This window comes from Trichechus manatus, unplaced genomic scaffold, assembly GCF_000243295.1.
Source record: "Trichechus manatus latirostris isolate Lorelei unplaced genomic scaffold, TriManLat1.0 scaffold00083, whole genome shotgun sequence".
Classification (NCBI taxonomy): Eukaryota; Metazoa; Chordata; class Mammalia; order Sirenia; family Trichechidae; genus Trichechus; species Trichechus manatus.
The window spans coordinates 10,575,717-10,600,237 of record NW_004444019.1 but is presented as its reverse complement, the minus strand read 5'-3'; the positions used below and the strand labels follow the sequence as shown (position 1 = coordinate 10,600,237).

At 37.9% G+C, this 24,521-nt stretch overlaps 1 protein-coding gene across 1 annotated transcript in view; it reads right to left on the bottom strand.

Annotated features, from left to right (window-relative positions):
• RIMS1 (regulating synaptic membrane exocytosis 1) overlaps positions 1-24,521 on the bottom strand; it is a 504,415-nt gene that overhangs the window by 223,102 nt on the left and 256,792 nt on the right. The window contains exons 5-6 of the mRNA XM_004381365.1: positions 13,039-13,379; positions 8,558-9,423 (exon numbers count right to left, since the gene is read on the bottom strand). Of these exons, the coding sequence (XP_004381422.1) occupies positions 8,558-9,423; positions 13,039-13,379 (1,207 nt within the window). The remainder of the gene's footprint in view (positions 1-8,557; positions 9,424-13,038; positions 13,380-24,521) is intronic.

Sequence of the window (24,521 nt, the reverse complement as noted above, 5' to 3'; positions counted from 1 at the left end):
CAGACCATCAATTACTCATATGCAAGTTCAAGTTGAAACTGAAGAAAATTAGAAAAAGTCCACAAGAGCCAAAGTATGACCTTGAGCTTATCCCACCTGAATTTAGAGACCATCTCAAGAATAGATTTGATGCATTGAACACCAATGACCAAAGACCAGAAGAGTTGTGGAATGACATCAAGGACATCATACATGAAGAAAGCAAGAGGTCATTAAAAAGACAGGAGAGAAAGAAAAGACCTAAATGGATGTCAGAAGAGACTCTGAAACTTGCCCTTGAATGTCAAGTAGCTAAAGCAAAAGGAAAAAATGATGAAGTAAAAGAGCTGAACAGAAGATTCCAAAGGGAAGCTGGAGAAGACAAAGCAAAATATTATGATAACGTGCAAAGACCTGGAGATAGAAAACCAAAAGGGAAAACATGCTCAGCATTTCTCCTGCTGAAAGAACTGAAGAAAAAATTTAAATCTCAAGTTGCAATACTGAAGGTATCTACAGGGAAAATATTAAATGACGCAGGAAGCATCAAAAGAAGATGGAAGGAATACAGAGTCACTACACCAAAAAGAATTGGTCGACATTCACCCATTGCAAAAGGTAACATATGATCAGGACCCAATGGAACTGAAAGAAGAAGTCCAAGCTGCACTGAAGGCATTGATGAGAAACAAGGCTCTGGGATTGACGGAATACCAATTGAGATGTTTCAACAAACAGATGCAGCGCTGGAAGTGCTCACTCATCTATGCCAAAAAATTTGGAAGACAGCTACCTGGCCAATCGACTGGACAAGATCCATATTTATGCCTATTCCCAAGAAAGGTGATCCAACTGAATGTGGAAATTATCAGATAACATCATTAATATCACATGAAAGCAAAATTCTACTGAAGATCATTCAAAAGCAGCTGTACTAGTATATTGACAGGGAACTGCTAGAAATTCAAGCCAGATTTAGAAGAGGACATGGAACCAGGCATATCACTGCTCATGCCAGATGGATACTGGCTGAAAGTAGAGAATACCAGAAAGATGTTTACCTGTGTTTTATTGGCTATGCTGAGGCATTTGACTGTGTGGATCATAACAAATTATGGATAACATTGTGGAGAATGGGAATTACGGAACACTTAATTGTGCTCATGAGGAATCTGTACATGGATCAAGAGGCAGTCATTCAAACAGAACAAGGGGATACTGCATGGTTTAAAGTCAGGAAAGGCGTGCGTAGGGTTGTATCCTTTCACCATACCTATTCAGTCTGTATGCTGAGCAACTAATCCAAGAAGCTGGACTATATGAAGAAGAACAAAGCATCAGGATTGAAGGAGGACTCATTAACCAGCATTATGCAGATGGCACAACCTTGCTTGCTGAAAGTGATGAGGCAGTTACTGATGAAGATCAAAGACTGCAGCCTTCAGTATGGATTACACCTCAACATAAAGAAAACAAAAATCCTCAGAACTGGACCAATAAGCAACATCATGATAACTAGAGAAAATATTGAAGTTGTCAAGGATTTCATTTTATTTGGATCCACAATCAACACCCATGGAAGCAGCAGTCAAGAAATCAAAAGACGCATTGCATTGGGCAAACTGGCTGCAAGGGATCTCTTTAAAGTGTTAAAAAGCAAAGATGTCCCTTTGAGGACTAAGGTGCCCCTGACCCAAGCATGGTGTTTTCAATTGCCTCATAGGCATGCGAAAACTGGACAATGAATAAGGAAGACTGAAGAAGAATAGATGCCTTTGAATTGTGGTGTTGGCAAAGAATATTGAATATACAATGGACTGCCAAAAGAACGAACAAATCTGTCCGGGAAGAAGTATAACCAGAATGTTCCTTAGAAGCAAGGATGGTGAGACTATGTCTCACATACTTTAGACATGTTATCAGGAGGGATCAGTCCCTGGAGAAAGATATCATGCTTTATAAAGTACAGGGTCAGGAAAGACCCTCAATGGGATGGACTGACACAGTGGCTGCAACAACGGGCTCAAGCACAGCAACAATTGTGAGGATGGCACAGGATTGGGCAGTGTTTCGTTCTGTTGAGCATAGGGTCACTGTGACTTGGAACCAACTCAAAGGCACCTAACAACAACAACAAAATATATATATATACATACATATAATGGCACCTAACAACAACAACAAAATATATATATACATATATACATACACACACACACACACACACACACACACATATATATATATATTTGGCCACAATACATTAAAGAGTAGCAATTAAAAATTGAGGGGAAAAAAAGCTAGTAAAGCTACTAAAGAAAATCACTTAACCACTGCACCAAAAAATACACACACATATATATATATATTTTTTGCAGTAGTTAAGTAATACTGCTGCTAACCAAAAGATCGGCAGTTTGAATTCACCAGCCGCTACTTGAAAACCCTATGGCACAGTTCTACTCTGTCCTATAGGGTCACTATGGGTTGGAATCAACTCAACGGCAATGGGTTTGGTTTTTCTGGTTTTATATACATATACACATGAACACACAAACACACATATATACATACACACACACAAAAATTCTGCCCTTTTAACCATTTTTAAGTGTACAAGTGCATGACATTAACTACATTGACCATTGTGCAATCATCAGAACTATCTATTTCCAAAAGTTATTCAAATATCCCAAACGGAAATGCAGTATCTTTTAAGCAGTAACATGCTTCCCTCTCTCCTCCCATCCCTGATAACCACTAATAAACTTTGGTCTATCCTAGATATTTCACATAAGTGGGATTATGCAATATTTGTCCTTTTGTGTTTGACTTATTTTACTCAGCATAATGTTTTCAAGTCTCATCTGTGTCACAGCATGTATTGTAACTTCGTTTATCTATGTGGCTGAAAAATATTTTTTGGACATAATACATTTTGTTTATCCATTCATCTGCTGATGGACACTAGTGTTGTTTCTACCTTTTGGCTGTTGTTAATAATGCTGCAATGAACCCTGATGTATAAGTATCCATTTGCTTCAACTTCTTGGGTATACATCGAGGTAAGGAATTGCTGGAGTCCTAGTGGTGCAGTAGTTAAGAGCTGAGGCTGCTAACCAAAGGTTGGCAGTCTGAATCCATCAGCCTTTCCTTGGAAACCCTATGGAGCAGTTCTACTCTGTCCTATAGGGTCACTATGAGTCGGAATCAGCTGGGCAGCAATGGGTTTGGTTTTTGTTTATGGCAATTTTGTTTAACTTTTTGAGAACCTTCAATACGTTTTCCACAGGGGCTGTATCATTTTACATTCCCACCAGCAAAGCATGAGGGTTTCAATTTCTCCACATCCTTGCAGACACTTGTTATTTTTCTATTTTTTTTAATAATAGTCATCCTAGTCTATGTGAAGTGGTATCTCCTGGTTTTGATATGAATTTCCCTAATGACTAATGATGTTGAGCATCTTTTCATGTCTTATCAGACATTTATATATTTTCTTTTGTGAAATGTCTGTTCAAGTCCTTTGGCCATTTTTAAATTGGATTGTTTCTCTTTTTGTTATAGAATTGTAATACTTCATTACATAATCTGGGTACTAAGCCATTATTAGATATATGGTTACCAAATATTTTCTCACATTCTGTAGGTGTCTCTTCACTTTCTTGATAAAGTCCTTCATTGAACAAAAGTTTTTTGAAGGCCAATTTATTTTTTCTTTCGTTGCTCATGCTTTTGACATATATCTAAGAATCCATTGTCAAAAAATAGTCCCAAAGCTTTACCACTGCTTTCTTCTAAAGGTTTTGTGGTTTTAGTTCTTATATTTAAATCATTGACACATTTTGAGTTAATTTTTGTACATGTTGTGAAGTATGAATCTAACTCCATTCTTTTGCATGTGGAGATCCAGCTGTGTTAGCACCACTTATAGAGAGACTATTCTCTCTCCACTGAATGGACCTGGAATCCTTGTCAAAAGTAAATTGACCATAGATGTATGCATTTACTTCTGGACTTTCAACTCTATTGCATTGATCTATATGTCTATCCTTATACTGTTTTAATTACTACAGCTTTATAGTACATTTTGAAATTCTAAGTGTGAGTCCTCCTACTTTGTTCTTTTTCTACATTGTTTAGACTATTTGGGGCCCCCTGCAACTCCATATGAACTTGAGGATCGGCTTTTCCATCTCTGCAAAAAAAGCTGCTGGAATTTTAATAAGGATTGCATTGAATCTATAGATCACGTAGGGTAGTAGTGATCTCTTACCAATATTAAGTTTTCTAATCCATGAACATGAGATATTCTTCCACTTATTCAGGCTTTCTTTTGTTTGTTTCAGCAATGTTTTATAGTTTTCAGTGTAGAAGTCTTTTACCTCCCTGGTTAAATTTATTCCAAAGTATTTAATTTTTTAGATGTTGTAAACATAATTACAGGTAGTTTCTGGCCTATGATGGGGTTCCATTCCAATGACTCTGTCCTAAGTTGGTTTTGATGTAAGTCAAGTATCTCTCTCTCTCTTTTTTTAGTTTTCATTATTATTGCTTTTATTTTCAGTATCTTTATAAATCCTCTGTCTTTGGAGATTAGAAACATTACATATAAACTTACAGATACATGTACACATAAAAAATACACAAATCAAAAAAATTCACTCCAATGATGAAGAACAGTTGGATTACATTGGTATTTTGTCAGCTGTAGTAATAACTCCACTTGTGGAAGATTCTAGATAATCTGGATTATCCCTGGGAACGGGGATGGTGTTTCTAGTCAGAACATTAGTGAGAGTTGTCTGTATGGTCCTTTTTTCTTTCTTCATACATTTCGTGGTAACATCTCACTGCTTCCCGAACCTGCCTATCAACTTTAGCAAAGCAATCAGCATTTGAGTCCATGTTTTCAAGCAACTGAAGCCCCTGATTCAGTTTCAAAAACTAAGTCTATATGGCAGTGTTTTGAACAGTAAATCATAAAATTGAACATCTGTAAGTGAACATGTGAGAAGGATAACATCAGCAAATTATGCGCTGCAACACTGTATGTAGTACATGTTACTAACAATAAGATGTATAAAAAACAAAAACAAAAAAACACGGATGATTGTAAGTGTGGTTCCTTGTAACTTGAATACGTCATAAGTTGTAGACTCTGTATTTTCTTAATTTCCTGTTCAGAATGCTCATTGCTGTTGTGTAAAAACACAACTGGTTCTTGAGAGCTGATTTTGTACCCTGAGACTTACCTGAATTTATTAGGTCTAGTAGCTTTCTTGTGAATTCTTTGGGATTTTCTATATATAGGATCATATCATCTGTGAATAGAGAGAGTTTTACTTCTTCCTTCCAAATTTAGGTATCTTTTATTTCTTTCTCTTACCTAATTGCTCTAGCTAGAACTTCCAGTACAATGTAGAATGGGAGTGGTGAAAGTCAGCATCTTTGTGCTGTTCTTGATCTTAGGAGAAAATCTTAAAATACTTCTCCATCGAGTAAGTTAGCCATTGATTTTTCATAAATGCCTTCTATCGTATTGAAGAATTTCCCTTCTACTCCTAGTCTGTTGAGTGTTTTTCATTATAAAAGGGTGTTGGATTTTGTCAAATATCTTTTTGGCATCAATTGAGATGACGATGTGGTTCTATTCCTTGTTCTATTAATCTGCTGTATTACATTGACTAATTTTCTTATGTTGAACCATCCTTTACTTCCTGAAATAAATTCCACTTGGTTATGGTGTTTTATTGTGCTGTTAGATTTGGTTTAGTAGTATTTTGTTCAGGATTTTTGTTTTCATATTTATAAGGGATACTGTCTGTAGTTTTTTGTTCTTTGTAGAGTCTTTATCTGGCTTTGGTACCAGGGTAGTGCTAGACTCATAGAACGAGTAAAGAAGTATTTCCTCCTTTTCTATTTTCTAGAAGGATTGATATTAATTCTTCTTTAAATGTTTCATGGAATTCTGCAGTGAAGCCATCTAGTCCAGGACTTTTCTTTGTTAGGGAAGTTTTGATTACTCATTCAATCTCTTCATTTACTATGGATCTGTTGAGATTTTTATTTCTTCTTGAGTCAGTCTCGGTACTTTATGGGTTTATAGGAATTTGTACATTTCCTCTAGGTTATCTAATTTGTTGGTGTACAATTGTTCATAATATTCTCCTACAATTCTTTTTTATTTCTGTAGGGTCAATAGTAACGTTCCCACTTTCATTTCTGATTTTAATTATTTGCATCTTCTCTCTTCTTTGTTAATCTAGTTAAAAGTTAACTGATTATACTGATCTTTTCAATGAATCAACTTCTGGTTTAGTTGATTCTCTCTACTGCTTTCTAGTTTCCATTTCATTTACCTCAACTCAGTAGAATTAAACTACAGGTAAAGCATTATACTGAATGTGAAGACCACTCTGCCTTTCAGATGCCATTTTGATTGGGTTATGTTTTTGGATCAAATAGTTGAATACATAGCAAAACGATAAAGATATGTCTTGGAGAAATGTCCCTTTGTGGCATTTATTGAGTTGTATTTCAATGTGTAATTATTATTTATTGCTTATTTCTCCCAACAGACTATAAGCTTCATGAGTGTATGGCACATATTTGTCTTTTTTTTTTTTAAGTTTCATATGTATAACAGAACAAAACGTTGCCCAGTTCTGCATCATTTTCATGATCGTTGACATGCTTGGGTCCATTGATGTGGCTATTGTGTCAATCCATCTTGTTTTTGCTGACCCTCTACTTTACAAAACATGATGTCCTTTTCTAGGGATTAATCTTTCCTGACAACATGTCCAAAGTAAGCAAGACAAAGTTTCATCATCATCACTTCTAAGGAGAATTCTGGTTTTATTTCTTCTAGACAGATTTGTTTGTTCTTCTGGCAGCCCATGGTATATTCAATATACTTCACCAACACAATTTTAACTTAACACTTACTTTATTACTTCAGGGAAAAAACATTTGTGTTCACAAAACATTATCACTCATGAAAGGCAGTCAAGACAGTCTGTTCACTATCTGACTTTTTAAAAGCCCATAGACAATGGGCAACTTACAAACATTACTTATTAGAAAGTGAGCTGAATCAAACTGACTGTTACACATTCTAAAGACAACTACTTCAAGATGAGTTGCAGTAATAATAATGACAGAATGAGCTTTTGTAATTGTTCCTACATATAGAATTAGATTACTGGGACATATGCATGTATTTATATATATAGAGAGAGAAAGAATAGGAAATAAAGAGGGCATATATAAGCAGTTTGGAGATAGAAGATGAGTAAGCAAGTGACTTTTTATAAAACTTATAATATTTAGTACATAATTTAACAATTACAAAACAAAAAATATAAAAATAGCCCTCCCTGAAATACTTTTAGAAGAAACATACAAGAATCACCCACCCCCCAAACACACACACACATATACACGAGGATGACTACCACTATCAAATTTAGGCCAGTGGCCAGTTTACATTGAGTGAACAGCAGTAAAATGAGGAGAATATTCAAAACAAACACATAATATTAAATTGAAATATTTTCTAGATCAGTAAATAGAGCTTGAAGTGATGATGGCTCCTGAGCTCTTGAAGAACTTAGTTTCTAATTGTACTTAATTTTAATTAAGTTAAAAAGCTACATGTTGCTAGTGGCTACCATATTGTGCAGTGCAGGTTCAGACAGGAAAAAAAAAAAAGCCTATCATGCAATTTGTTCAGTTACCCCACAACTCCCCCACAACTAAAAACGTAACAGGTGAAAGAACTTCATGCCCCACAGTTACTACCCAAAACACAATATATAATATGTTGCTGTTTTTTAGCAGCAGAGTTGACCATGACTCATGGCGACCCCACATGTTACAGGATAGAACTGCTCTATAGGGTTTTCTTGGCTATAATCTTACAGAGTCTCTATGAGTTGGAATCAACTGGACAGCAACGGGTTTGGGGGTTTTGTTTGTTCATTCGTTTGTTTTAATTTTAACGGAAACAGCTGACAGGTCTTTCTTCCACAGAGCCCTTGGGTGGGTTTAAACCACCAGCCTTTAGAGTTAGCAGCCAATAGCAATCTGCTTTCACCTTCCAGGTCCTATCTACATATAACTCTGCATGGCATAATTTTTGTGAAGTAAATTTCTTCACAAATTGTGAGAAACACTCATATAAATAATACTACCTCTTTAATTGGAATATTATACCACTAAAGTAAAAAGAAGAAAAAAAGTACATTTCTCTTTATCAGGCACAGTTTTGGTTTTCTAGGAGGAAAAAAATATTTTCCCCAGAAAAATTAGTCAATCCCAAAATAATAACACAAAACTGCATACTGAATTTCCCAGAATGACAGAAACCAAAAAGCCTCTTGTAACCCAAATTTGGAACTTGTGGTTATGTTTTCACACACACACACACAACCCACCCCCGCCCCCCGCCCCCAAATAAAAATAAAACCTCCTATTGCTGCAAGGGTGCCTGAAGCATTCGGAGCAGCAACTCTTAGCCTAGCACACAGGCAAGATCGCAAACGTCCAGGCAGGCCTGGCGTCGCCCCCTTACCTTTCTCGCTGACGCTCTCGCTCTCCAGCTCCACGTCTTCGCAGCTGGTGTACTCTGGCGTTGATACGCCCTCCTCCTCTGAGCTGCTCACTGACATCTGCCGCTTTTTGCCGCCTCTCTTGGACCGGTGTGGCTTGGGTGGGGACGGCCGCACTGATTCGGACTGGTCGGAGCTCAGCGAGTCGTTCCGCAGCATGGTTTCCACTTTCTCGCGCTTGGCCTTCCGGATGAGGACGGCAGAGCTGGGATCCAGGCGGCTCTGCTTCCTGAGGGGCTCCTGGGCTTTGGGCTCCGGGGCCTCTGCGGGGACGGGTCCATGTCTGGGCGCCGGCGGGCTGTGGTTTGTTAGCTGCTTGGCTCCCGGTGCCCTGGGCTCCGCAGTCCTCTCCGCCGAGTAGGCCCGCGGCGAGTCCGGCGGCGAGGCCCTGGCGGCGGCTGGCGCGCGCTTGCTGGGCTTGCTCTCAGGCAGCGCGGCGCCCACCTCGGTGTGCGGGAGCGCCACGTCGCTGTGGCGCCGCTCGTGCCTAGCGCGGGACACCCGGGCGTGCATGCGCATCTGCTGTTCCTCCGGTGGCGGTTTCACCGGGTATCGCGCCAGGTTCGGATCGCTGCGGTACCTGGTCTGGTATTCTTCCTCTTTCCTTTGCTTTTCGTCATCCGGCGCTTTGCCCTCCTCACGTTTTTCGGGTACATCGGGGTAGTCCTGTGACCGCCCTTTCTCTAGCCTTCGGTTTTCCCGCCTTTCTTTCCGCTCGCGTTCTTCCACGACGCCCTCCCTGGGCTGCACTGAAGACTTTGGCACGCGTTTCCGCTCGCTCTTCAGGGCCCCTTTGCCATTCTGCTCAGAGAGGCCTGAAGTCTTCTTCCTATGATATACAAAAGAATGTCACGAAAGAGACCAGTTTATAAAGATAAAACTGAAGACCAGACATAAGAAACATTTTTTCAAATTCCAGCTTTAAATCCTTTGAAATTAGTTATAATTAGATGTCAAATTAAAAAGTGAGATGATAATCAGGTTAAAGCCGTGTATCTGGTTAGCTTCCTAAACATGGCTCCTTTGCATCACACTGTATTCAAAAAAAACCAAACCTGTTGCCATCAAGTCAATTCTGGCTCATAGCGACCCTACAGAACAGAATAAAACTGCCCCGTAGGGTTTCCAAGGAGCAGCTGGTGGATTCGAACTAAGAAACTCTTTTTGGTTAGCAGCCTGTAGCTCTTAACCACTGTGCCACCAAGGCTCCACAATCCATTCAGGGACTTAAAAAATTTGTTTTCGCGTTTTAAAATTCTCTGTAAATGAACCAGATCAATACAAATCATCAATAAATTATTTCAATATATCAACAAGTTTTATGCTAACCTCTACTTGTGAATCTAAGACTTAATTAAAATTTTTGATGAAAATAACCTAGGTAATAATAAAAGAGCAAAAGATAATATATACATATCAGCTCAAGACTAAATGTATACTTCATTTATACTTGGACAATACATATTCACCATCTTTTATTGTATCTCTAACTCTTAAAAGAAATGTGAGTACAAATATGTCAATGTCAGAAATCAAAACAAATAGCACTTCTTCAATAGAACAAAAGTAATTTTAACTAGACCATCTGTACTCACTTTTTATAACTTCCTCAGGCAAAAATAGTAGAAATATTCAAATTTTTAACATTGTTATTCATTCTCATTCTCTCTCCCTCCATCTCCCGCCCCTTACACTCCCCTTACTTCAGAATACAGTCCACTGGAAGAAAATAGTTTTAAGTTCTGACTCTTCCACCCTATTAAAGGCACTGACAAAAGGGTTTGGTAATCATTGAATCCTGTAAGTCCATCATTCAACTGCCCCTTTCGCCCCTTTTCTGTACAATGGAGTACACCTGATTTTGGAAAGTTCCAGCAACTATACCAGAAGTTACAAAAAGTAGACGCATTGGCAACACTAGATGATCTAATATACGATTACAGTTGATGCAACCTTATGCTTTCTTACCCTGAGGACCATACAACAGGTTCTTGAGAAGGAACATGGTTTGACTGGAAGTCCAAAAGCAGACATCATGAACAAAAGCCAAGAGGAAAATGCAAGTTGGGAAAAGGTGGGGCAATTTCTATTATGAGCTGCTAAGAAATGTTGTGGGGTTAGTCTGAGGAACGGCTGGTGAGTTAGTGAGAAAGCGTAAGAGATTTTAAATGTCATGGGAAAGAAAAACAGAAGCCTGGGAAATTCTGCATGAGTCATTTAGATCACATTGGCCCTTTGAAATCAAAAGGATTTGTAGCTGAAAAGAAATCCAAGAGTTGCACTGCAATTTTACAATGTAAGGAGTCTAATATAAGCACATATTAATCATTATCAAATATAGTTTTCATAAAGGAGTGTACTGTAAACGTTTTGTAGCTCATTAAGTTATAGTTGCTCTTGTTTGAAGTTCATATTAAATCAGAAGTTACTTTTCCTGAAATGCTGATAAATAATGCTTACCTCGCAGAGTCCATGTGAGGATAAAAGACACCATGTGTGAAAATGCTTTATAAAAGGGTAGAGTATCATGAGAATGGAAGGAGTTCACCAGTCTCCTCTGATTCTTTGCTTCACTGACTATACTTTTTCTCATGCCTGCCCTTAATGGTTCCATTTCCACTAGCTCCTGCTCACTGTACAAAATATTATCAAATGCTCTTCAATAATTTAGAACACATAAACTGCCATTTTTTCAATCTGTTTCTCTCTGAAGTTGCCCAATTCCTTACCCTCAACAACCCACCTCTCTCTTTTCCTTCTCTACACCCCCAATGTCCTAATTGATTTCTTCATCTAAAATGTCAAAACAAAAGCTTCTTCACAGTACTCATTCTTGATGTGTGTGTGTGTATGTGTGGATTATCACCATATGTCAAAAAAAGGACTCATACTTTTCTCTTTTGAAACTTCACAGCTCCAAATTCTCTTATTAAAGTGATCATCTAATGACCACTTCCAAACTTCACCTTCAATATTTTTGTTTCTTCTTCACCCACAACAGTTTGTCACCAAATGCTATTAATTCTACCTCCACTGAAGTAGATTTCAAGTCTCCTTCCTACCCTCTCTCCATATAAGTTAGGTACACTCATTCTCTCTTCCTGAAATGTCTTTTCCTATCCTGTCTCCTGTACAACTCCTGGATATTCTACAGACCTTAATTCAGAAGTCACCTTCTCTTCCCCTGGAGCTCTCAAAGTACTTTATGTATTTTCTAGATTTGTTCAAATCAAACTTCTAGTACCGTTAAGTGCCTACATGTCTATCTTCCTTACTGTACTGGGAGAAAAGGGACCATGCCTTAATCATTTTTAAACCCTCTGGTACTTGGCACAGTGTTTGCTTATAGTAAACACACAATGACTACTAGCTTGAATAATAGCTACATTCACCAAATGCCTACCATGTGCCAGCTTCTGAACAGGAGATCTCATTTAATCCCTGTAACAGCCTTGTATGATGGGTTATTACTGCCTGTTGTGGCAGAGCCAGGACTAAAATCCAGATGTATTTCACTTTGAAGTCCTTGTTTTATGGTATGGGTTTTGTTTAAAAAGGGGAGCAAAAGCCTTCTTTAGATCCTAGTCTCCCACCCAGTGGGATAAGGAAGGGCTAAACAGTCAAAATCAACGAAGTCTAGTCTAGGCCCTAAAAGAGGTGGGTTCCCAAACTATGAGCTTCATGAAGACAAGGTCTATGTCCTCTTCCTTGTTAATACTGTTGCCCAGTGCAAATACATATTTTTCAAATAAATCCATCAATCAATTGAAGTAAGTTATCTGATTGTGTTACTCCATCCTTAAATTCTTCAGTGCTTTTCCATTATTCTTAGGAAAAAATCTATAAATTTTAACCCGGTGAAAAGACCTCATGTGACCTGGCCCCTGACTATTTCATCAGTCACCTCTCCCTGCACTCTTCCTGTCTGTTACTTGTACTCTAGCCAATGGGCATCCTTCAGGTCCTGCACAGGCCGTGTCCCTTCAGGCTACATGCCTGTGCATATACCTGGAGCACTACTACACTCCTTGCCTGATTAATTTCTAGTCACCTTTGAAGCTCAGCATAAAAGAAATGTCCTCCAAAGAAGACTACTCTGATGTATCCAACATCCCTTCCAGTAGGTCAGGTTTCTCCATCATATTCTCTCAAAGCACACTTTTAATTAAAGAATTAAATGATCTGAGGGCTTTTCTGAGTTCAAGGTTGGAAGTTAGTAGTTCAGTTGGATGACTTAGCTTATGTTTACACATGTACATTGATAAGAAATAAAAAGTTTTCAACAAAGATCTCATAAGGAATGATATATTTTAGATAGACAAAGCACCTCAGGCCTGTTGTTGCCTTCTGTGTGAGGCCTTTTAATAGAAGTTAAATTCTTGAAAATAAACTTGCTATCAAAATAAAACCTTGCCTTCTGCATATGGAGTTAATGAACTATTACCTCTCTCTCGGAGGCTCACTTCTAGACCTGGATGAAGCTTGCTTCTGTTCAGGCTCCAAGGCTTGTTGTGAGGGCTCAGCCCCTTTGCTCCTGTCTGGTTGTGCACTGGGAGCAGCAGTATCTTGGCAGGAGGCTGCTGCTGTGCTCAGGGGTGTCTGAGACCGTGATCGCTCTTGGAGTCGTGCTTTCTTTTCTCTTGGTACCTCAGAACCAGCACCAGAAGCTGTATCACTTAGGGTTCCATCTTGACTTGGCTGCTGAGGGCCACTTCCAAAGAACCATGCCCCAGATTTGGTTAAGATTTCTTGCTGCTTTCGACATAAATTGCATACCCACATAACCTATTTGAGGAAGAAAGAGTGATATAAATTTTCTATGCTATTCGGAAATAATTTATTTTCAACACATTAAAATATCCTTTAAGGAAAAATGAGTGGTTGTCATCTTCATATATATTCTTGTAAATGTCTTGTGAAAATAATCCTTGCATAAGTCACGGTCAAGTATATGAATGCCTGGACTCGGATCCATCTGAAACCATAGCACCTCTTGGTGACCACAGTAGATCTTTTTCTCTTGGCATCTCTAATTCTATGATTCTGAGTTTCCCTTTACCATGTATCCTTCACACTTTGTATGAATGACTCTGAAGTTTAATTTAAATACGGCTGCTAACCAAAAGGTTGGCAGTTTGAATCCACTAGCTGCTCCTTGGAAACCCTATGCAACAGTTCTACTCTGTCCTATAGTGTCGCTATGAGTCGGAATCGACTTTATGGCAACGCTCTTGGTTTTGGTTTACTCCTCAACTTATGACATATTCCAGTTACGAGGAACTGTACTTGACAATCTCTGTTTTGTTTTTTTTTGTACATCTTATGATTAGTAATATGTACTACATACAATGCTGGAGTGCATAATTTGCCGATGTTACCATTCTCAGATATTTACTCGCACATATTCAAAGATCGGATTTATAAAGATACTGATAAAAAAAAAGGCAGTAATAATGAAAACTACAAAAAAAGAGGTATTCAACTTATGTCAGAACCAACTCACTGTGGAGTTATCATAATGGAACCCCATGGTAATTCAGGGACTACCTGTATTGTGTCTGTTAGTAAAAACATTCTAAACAGGTTAGTGGATTGATTAGAAAATGGCAAACACTGTAAAGAGCTAAAAAATAAGTATTTATGTACCTAAACCTCAGGGGTGCAAGGAGTTTAGAAGATAACTGTCTTCTCAAAAATCATCCATTATTAAAGCTAGTATTAAAAGATACTCATATGAAACAAATAAACAACTAAAAAAATAGGCACAAAAGAAAAGGTCAAGCTGCATATTTTCTCTAGTTAATTGGTAATACACCAATCTCAAGTTTATTTTATGCTATAAACTGTAACTTTCAACGCACATATTATATTAAAGCAATTACCTGAGGCTGGCTTTATTTACACGTGACTACTCCAAAGTAATCTTTCCACTAATGTCTCCAAAATAATGTTTTTTATTTTGGAACAGTAATTTAGAAACATACCCACTGATAAAATTATAAGATATATCACCACTTAAGATAAATCAATATATCTGTGCTACTCTTGGTGACATTTAAAATGAATGTAATAATGAGAATGATGATGGTAATAAAAATAATGAATAATAATAACAGCATCAACTATCATTCACATGACAAAGACAGGTACCAGGATCCCCACGAGCCATTTCTTCAAATATCTCCAGTATCTCTGCTTCATTGTAAGATGATTTTACCTCACTTCGGTTGCCTTCCTCTGAATGCACTTCAGTTTGTCTTTGTATTTCAGAAATATCACCCCCAGAAAAGGCTGATTATCAAACTCTAAGCCCTCCTTTCACAAATACTGACTCAGTCAACAATTACTCAAATATATTACACACGATGAATAAATTATAGATGTTCTTATGAGAAACAATATGGGACAGTGTCTTAGTTACATAGTGCTGCAATAACAGATGATACCACAAGTATCACCTTTAACAAACAGGAATTTATTTTCTCACAGTTTAGGAGGCTAGGAGACCAAATTCAGCCAGCTCTAGGGGAAGGCTTTCTCTCTCTGTTGGCTCTGGGGAAGGTCCTTATTCCTTGGCTCCCTGGTGATCTTCGTGTGGCTTGGCATGTGTCCTTCCCCATCTCTGCTTCTTCTGCTTGCTTAATCTCTTTCATATCTCAAAAGAGACTGACTTAAGACACACCCTACACTAATCCTGTCTCATTAACAAAACATAGACAACCCATTCACAAATGAGATTATAACCACAGACACAGGTTAGGATTTACAACACATATTTTTGGGGATCACAATTCAATCCATAACATTCTATCCTTTGCCCCCTCCCCAAAATTCATGTCCTTGCCACATGCAAAACTCATTCACCCCACCACATCATTTCAAAATTCTTAAATCAACTCCAAGTCCAAAATCTCATCTTCTTAATCATCTAAATCAAATATGAGTGAGACGACAGGCACATTCCATCCTGGGGCAAAATTCTTCTTCATCTGTGAACTTGTGTAATCTAGACTACAAGTTATCTATTTCCAAACTACAATGGTACAACAGGCAGAAGGTAGACATTTCTATCACAAATGGGAAAAACTGGAGGAAAAGAAGGGATAATAGGCACCAAGCAAGTCCAAAACCCAGCAGAAAAAAACTATGTTAGCTCTTAAGGCTTGAAAATAATCCTCTGTTGTCTGAGACCATCTGGGTAATGGCCCTGCTCTCCAGACTCCTGGTACTGGCCACACCCTCTGGATTATGGGTAGAGGCCTGTCAGTCCTGGACTTCAGCTCCATCTTCTAGGCCCACTGGAATACCAACTTCCTCAGCTTTGGGCAGCCCCATTCTCCTAGTCTATCTGAGTGGTCATTCTACGCCCTTGGCCCCAGCAGGCCCTTTTCTTTTGCCCCTTGGGCATGGCAGCCCCGCCCCCTCAGCTTTGGGCAGCAGTCCCATCCCTCGGCACATGCTTAGTGGCAGCCCCACACTCTGGAAACGAGTTGGCAAACATCTGACTCTTTGAAACCGAGGAGGCTGTGGCCCCACCCTTTGAGATTCAGGAGACCATGGCCCCACTGTTTGAAACTGAGAAGGCCCTGCTTCCCATGCTCCTTCCAACAGTTCTGCTGATCTTCCAGCTGCTCCATGGATCATCTTTTTATTTTCTTGGAGGGCAACAGATGTAGCTCTTTCAGTCTGTTTCCTGCCTATAGAATTCCAAGAGGCAGACAGCATTCTTTCCTTTTGTTCTTTCTCTATCCCCTTCAGTCTAAGCTGATGGCTTTCCTGCTGTGGTAGTTGGTTAGATCCATCAGTTATAGGCTTAATCTCTTTAACAAAAGATTGTGTAGTCATGTCCTTGGTGAACATTCTAAGACACATGTCCTTAGTTTGTACAACAGAATGTTTCAAATCTTTAAGTTTTGTTTTCATTTTGCGAAGTTCATTTTTAAGTCCATCTCTTTGCTCTTGCATTTTACTATAAGTAGCAAGGAGAAACTGTGCAGCCCCTTTAAGATCTTGCTTAGAAATCTCCTCAGCCAGATATCCAAGTAAATCACTTACAAGTTCTACCTTCCACCACACATTTGAACTTAATTCAGGCAAGTTCTTTGCCACTGCATAAAAAGCATTGCCCTTCGTCCATTGTCCAATCACATATTCATCATTTTCTTTTAAAGCCTCACCAAAAGCATATTTAACAACCACATGCCTAGCAATATTCTGTTGCTGGTGTCATATGTATTCTCTAAGACAATAGAGGCTTTCTCTATAGCTCTCTTCACTTCTTTCTGAGCGCCCACCAGAATTGCCTTTGACATCTGTAATTCTACCAATAGTCTCTTCAAGTAAATCTATGGTTTTCCTATTAGGCACGTTAAAACTCTTCCAGTCTCTATCCGTTACTCAATTCCAAAACCACTTCCACATTTTAGGTATCTGTTAGAGCAGCACCCTACTCTTCCAGGACTAAATTCTGTCTTAGTTATCTAGTGCTGCAATAAGGTGCTAGCTCTATGGGAAGGCTTTCTCTCACTGTTGGCTCTGGGGGAAAGTCTTTATTCCTTGGCTCCTTGGTGATCTTCATGTGGCTTGACATGTTTTTTCCTCCATCTCTACTTCTTTTGCTTGCTTGTTTAATCATTTTTAGATCTCCAAAGAGACTGACTTAAGACATATCCTAGTCTAATCCTGCCTCATTAACAAAATATAGACAACTCGTTCTCAAATGAGATTATAACCACAGCCACAGAGATTAGGATTTACAACACATATTTTTTGAGAACGCAATTCAATCCATAACAGACAGTAAAAGAAGAAGCGTTGTTTGACTGGCAAAAAAAGAGGAAAAAGTTCTACTGAAAACATTCAGATGGATAAGAAAATTATAACAATAACCACAGAATAAGACTAAGTAAAAACTAAAAATAGAATAAGAAAAAGAGGGGGAAAGCAATATTTTTTAAAAAAGGAATATATTGCAGACGACTTGCTAAGAACTGCTTTTCAAGCAGGACAACTCATAGGAATTAATCATATAGGAAAAACCAAGACTTCATAGAAACATTTCCTGCAAAAGGTTTAAGATTGATGAAGCTTAATTCATTTCTCTAGAGTGTCCTAGGTCATAAAATGAATTAGGGCCACAAAAGCAGTTAGGTGTAGCATCGACACAATTTATTCTAATTGATATTACTGAATTCCCATTTACTAAGATGTTAAGCAAGATGAACAATTCATTTCATAAGCCTATATCAAAATAAAAGATTTATAGAATGTATCTTCAATTTAAAATGTGTGCCAAATAAGACTATATATTGACAATGCATCACCAACTCTTTGACTTCTTAAATAAGGCTCCTCAGAAGTTCTGACTGATTGGACATGGACATATGAAGGATAACTTTATAAGGGACAATACCACAGGGTGAGGACTTAGTGAAGAGTGACACTAAGTCTCTTCTTCCTAGAAACCTAGATGGGATATATACAATGGAATATTATTCAGTCACAAAAAGAAATGAAGTTCTGATACACGTCATGACATAAATGAACCTTGAAATCATTATGCTGAGAGAAATAAGTCAGACACGAAAGGATAAATACTGTATGATCCTACTTATATGAAATATATAGACTAGGCTAATACATAGAGACCAAAGTCTATTAGTGGTTACCAGAGGCAGGTAGGAGGGGGAAAATGGGGATTCATTACTTAAGAGGCACTGAATTTCTGCTAATGATGAATTAAAAAATTAGAAATAGATAGTGGTCACAGTTGCACAGTATGGTGAATGTGATTTATACCACTGAATTGTATACTTGAGACTGATAGCAGCAATTTTGTGTGATATTTATTTTACCACAACAAAAAATATGAATGTGGTGAATCTCTTGTCTAATTTGAAAAAAAAATTAAGTATAAAAAAGTAAAAATGGTTTTTATTAAAATGCTACCTCCCAATTTCTGTTGTTACATAAATTACTCATACCATCAAATTTACCAGTAAAAAAGAAGAAATTGCTTACATTAAATATAAAGTTCTTAAATATATGAGATTATAATAGAATATTGTTCTCCTACTTTTCAACGCAGTTCGTACGAAACATTATGGACAGATACAAAGATAAGCCAAATACAAAAAAGCAACATATTATGTATGTTTAAGATTTTTCTATTTGAATTAAGTATCATGCTTGCCTGCAGTTACAGACAATCCAAAAGTGGGGTGGGGAGCCTTTGTTAATAGATTTTTTTAAAGGGGATAAGACATAACGATTTCTATAAAAAATACTATTTGCACACACACACACACACACACACACACATATTTTTTAGAGATTGTACCATGCAGGAATTATAACCTGATTAAATATTCTGGGACGTTTTCCAAACTAATCTAAATTAAAGCAGGTTTGTGCAATAACATATCTTAACAATTCACAGATGTTAAGCAACCAAATACAAACTCAGACGAAAGGTTACTGTAATCTAACATGGGTTCTGAAACTCCATGCTATACATTAGAAAAATAAAGAACAAATGATAAATGAAGAGCAAAAGTTTATTCTGAACTTTTGCTCTAACAACACTTTAAATTCAATCTTTTCTACTTAATGAATCCTTAACCAACACTCAGTAGATCATTTCATGAAACACACATGAAAACTTAACCTAGAAAAATAAAAATTATAATACTTCTTACTGTGTATTGCATGTGTACGTGTGGGTATATATATGTAAATGTAAATATACAGAGAACTCCATGGATAAAACTGTGAATTTGGCAGAAAAACGGTATTCAAATACAATGAAATGTTTATATACCCAGACCTTGAGAACAAAAGAAATGTGCCTTAGATTTATACTTGATGATGTTACTTAGTGATCCATGACAGAGAGGTACAGAATTCTTATATTAAAACAAATGTATTGCTTATAAGAATCCATGTGAGATGTTTAGTATTATAAAAGAATAAACATAAGCATAAAGACTTTTTTTAAAAAAAAAGGAAACTATCCTGTGATTAATTTTTTAACACCAAATACGAAAAATTGAAGATTTTTACCAACTTCTGCAGTCTGAAATGTGTCAAACAGGCAATCAAGATGCACTGATAATTACTGGTGATTGGAATATGAAAGCTGGAAACAAAGAAGGATCGGTAGTTGGAAGATATGGCCTTGGTGTTAGAAAGGATGCCAGAGATCACGTGATAGAATTTTGCAAGACCACTGACTTCTTCATTTCAAATACCTTTTTTCAACAACATAAACGGCAGCTGTACACATGGACCTCGCCAAATGAAATACACAGGAATCAAATCGACTACATCTGTGGAAAGAGATGATGGAAACGTTCAATATCATTAGTCAGAACAAGGCCAGGGGCTGACTGTGGAACAGACCATCAGTTGCTCCTACGCAAGTTCAAGCTGAAGCTGCAGAAAATTAGAATAAGTTCACGAGAGCCAAAGTATGACCTTGAGAATGTCCCACGGAGGAAGCATCCAAAGAAGATGGAAGAGAATACACCATCACTGTACCAAAAAGGGAAACCCTGGTAGTGTAGTGGTTAAGCGCTACAGCTGCTGAACAAAGGGTCAGCAGTTCCAATCCACCAGGTGCTCCTTGGAAACTCTCTGGGGCAGTTCTACTCTGTCCTATAGGGTCATTACGAGTCAGAATTGACTCGACGGCAACGGATTTGGTTTTGGTTTTAGTATCAAAAAGAACTGGTCGACGTTCAATCATTTAAGGTGGCAGCATATGATCAAGGGCCAATGGTACTGAAAGAAGACCAAGCTGCACTGAAGGCATTTGCAAAAAACAAGCCTCCAGAAATTGAAAGAATACCAATTGAGCTGTTCCAACAAAGGGATGCAGCGCTGGAGGTGCTCATTGGTCTATGCCAAGAAATTTGGAAGACATCTACCTGGCCAACCCACTGGAAGAGATCCACATTTATGCCTATTCCAAAGAAAGATGATCTTCCGGAATGCGGAAATTATCTAACAATATCATTAGTATCACACACAAGTAAAATTTTGCTGAAGATCATTCTAAAGCAGATGCAGAAGAACATTGACAGGCAACTGCCAGAAATTCAAGCCAGATTCAGAAGAGGAGATGGAATGAGCGATATCATTGCTGATGTCAGATAGATCCTGGCTGAAAGCAGAAGATACCAGAAAGATGTTTACCTGTGCTTCATTGACTATACAAAGGCATTTGACTGTGTGGATCATAATTATGGATAACATTGCAAAGAATGGGAATTCCAGAACACTTATCTGTGCCCATGAGTAATCTGTATATAGACCAAGAGGCAGTTGTTCAGACAGAATAAGAGGATACTGCATGGTTTAAAGACAGGAAAGGTTTGGTCAGGGTTCTTCCCTTTCACTATACTTATTCAATCTCTATGCTGAGCAAATAATCTGAGAAACAGGACTAAATGAAGTAGAAAGTGGAATCAGGATTGGAAGAAGACTCATTTACAACCTGTGTTATGCAGACGACACAACCTTGCTTGTGAAAGTGAAAAGGACTTGAAGCACTTACTGATGAAGATCAAAGACTACAGCCTTCAGGATGGAGTACATCTCAACATAAGGAAAACAAAAATCCTCAGAACTGGACCCATAAGCAACATCATGATAAATGGAGAAAAGATCGAAGTTGTCAAAGATTTCATTTTACTTGGATCCACAATCAACGCCCACGGAAGTAGCAGTCAAGAAATCAAACAACATATTGCATTGGGCAAATCTGCTGCAAAAGACATCTTTAAAGTGTTAAAAAGCAAAGATGTTACTTTGAGGACTAAGGTGTGCGTTACTCAAGTCATGGTGTTTTCAATTGCCTCATATACATGCAAAAGCTGAACAATGAATAAGGAAGACTGAAGAAGAACTGATGCCTTTGAATTACGGTGTTGCCATAGAATATTGAATATACCATGGACTGCCAAAAGAACAAACATGCCTGTCTTGGAAGAAGTACAGCCAGAATGCTCCTTAGAGGCAAGGATGGCGAGACTTCATCTCAAACACTTTGGACATATTATCAGGAGTGACTAGTCCCTGGAAAAGGACATCATGCTTGGAGAAGTAGAGGGTCAGCGAAAGAGAGGAAGGCCCTCAATGAGATGGACTGACACAGTGGCTTTCACAACGGGCTCAAGCATAACAATGACTGTGAGGATGGCGCATGTCATGGATTGAAATGTGTCTCCCAAAAATATGTGTCATCTTGGTTAGGCCATGATTCCCAGTGTTGTATGACTGTCTACAATTTTGTCATCTGATGTGATTTCCTTATGTGTTCTAAATCCTATCACTATGATGTTAATGAAATGGAGTAGTGGCAGTTATATTGATGAGATCTACGAGATTAAAGTCTTAAGCCAATCTCTTTTGAGATATAAAAGAGAGAAGCGAGAAAAGAGACAGGGGAACCTCATACCACCAAGAACGCGGCGCCAGGAGCAAAGCGCATCCTTCGGGCCCGAGGTTCCTGTGCAGAGAAGCTCCTAGTCCAGGGGAGATTGATGACAAGGAACTTCCTCTATTGTCGACAAGAGAGAAAGCCTTGCCCTGGACCTGATGCCCTGAATTTGGACTTGTCATCTACTAGACTGTGAGAGAATAAATTTCTCTTTGTTAAAGCTATCCATTTGTGGCATTCCTGTTACAGGCACTAGATGACTAAGACAGCACAGGACTGCACAGTATTTTGTTCTGTTGTACATGCAGTCACTATGAGTCAGGACTGACTCAACGGCATACACCAACAACAACATATTTTACTCATAAAATTACATTGAATTTCATTCAATACAGTACTTTTTCAAAAATTATTTTGCTACCATTTTGAAAAACATGAAAAAAGCTGGAAATATTCAACTTCATTATAGTTCTGAAATAAGTCAGACAGAAAAAGATAAATATTGTATGACCTCATTTATGTGAAATATCTAGAATAGGGCTGTGAGGGAGGAGGAAAATTGGGAGTTATTACTGAAGGGATACTGAGTTTGTTTGGTGTGATGTCAAATTTTTGTTAACGGATAGTGGAAATGGTAGAACAAGGTAAGTGTAATTATCATCACTGAATTGAACACTTAAAATGCTTAAAATGGCAAATAAGAAGGTAATAAAGGAAGTAATAGAAAATATAAAGATAGTAAATTTAAATACATAGGGTGTAAACAAACTAAATGTTCCAATTAAAAGAAAAAAGTTATCAGACTGGATTGAATAAAAAAACTAACCCAACTATTAGCTAATTATAAGAGACATTTCTTGAATATAAGGATGCAGAAAGATTAAAGTGAAGGGAGAGTAAAAGAAATTCTAACTAGAAGAAAGCTAATGTAATTATACCAAGATCAGACAAAGCAGACAACGCAAGAAACCTTACTAGAGATTAAAAAAGGCACTTTATTACAAAAAAAGAGTAATCTGTCCAAAAGTATTAGACTCTATTTTATATGCATTAATAACTTAGCATTAACACATATAAAGCGGAACTTGACAAATTAAAAAAAACAGACAAATCACAAGTATGTTGTTGTTGTCATTAGGTACCATCAAGTTGGTTTCAACTCACAGTGATCCTATGTACAACAGAACAAAACACTGCCCAGTCCTGCATCATCCTTAAAATCTTTGCTATGTTTGAGCCCATTGTTGAAGCCACTATGTCAATTCATTTTGTTGAGGGTCTTCCTCTTTTTCACTGACCATCTACTTTACCAAGCACAATGTCCTTCTCCAAGGGACTGGTTCCTCCTGATAACATATCCAAAGGACATGCTACTAAGGAACATTTTGGCTGTACTTCTTCCAAGATAGATTTGTTCATTCTTCATGCAGTCCATGGTATATTCAATATTCTTCTCAACACCATAATTCAAATACATCATTTTTCCTTTGGTCTTTTTTATTCATTGTCCAACTTTTGCATGCATATTAAACCTGTTGCCCTTGAGTCAATTGCAACTCACAGAACAGAGTAGAACTGCTTTATACAGTTTCCAAGTAGCAGCTGGTGGATTCAAACTGCCAACCTTTTGCTTAGCAGCCGAGCTCTTAACCACTGCACCATCAGGTTTCCTCACATGCATATGAGGCCACTGTAAACACCATGGCTTGGGTCAGGCATGTCTTCGTTCTCAAAGTGACATTTTTGCTCCTTAAGACTTGAAAAAGGCCTTTTGCAGCAGATTTGCCCCATGTAATACGTTATTTTATTTCTTGACTGCTGCTTTCATGGGCTTTGATTGTGGATCCAAGTAAAATGAAATCCTTGACAACTTCAATCTTTTCTCCATTTATCATGATGTTGCTTATTGGTCCAGTTGTGAGGAGTTCTGTTTTCTTTATGCGGAGATGTAATCCATCCTGAAGGCTGTAGTCTTTGATCTTCATCAGTAAGTGCTTCAAATCCTCTACACTTTCAGCAAGTAAGGTTGTTTCATCTGCATATCGCAGGTTGTTAATGAGTCTTCTTCCAATCCTGATGCCCCCGTTCTTCTTCCTGTAGTCCTGTTTCTCAGTTTATTTGCTCAGCATACAGACTGAATAAGTATGGTGAAAGGATATAACCCTGACGCACACCTTTCCTGACTTTATACCAAGCAATATGCCCTTGTTCTATTTGAACAACTGTCTGTTGGTCTATGTACAGGCTCCCCATGAGTACAATTAGGTGTTGTGGAATTCCCATTCTTTGCAATGTTATCCGTAATTTGTTATGATCCACATAGTCAAATGCCTTTGAATAGTCAATAAAACACAGGTAAACATCTTTCTGGTTTTCTCTGCTTTTAGCCAAGATCCATCTGTCAAGTACACGGAGAGATTCAAATATATCTCTAGTTACTGACAGAACATGCAGAATAAAAATCACTAAGGACACAGAAGAATTGA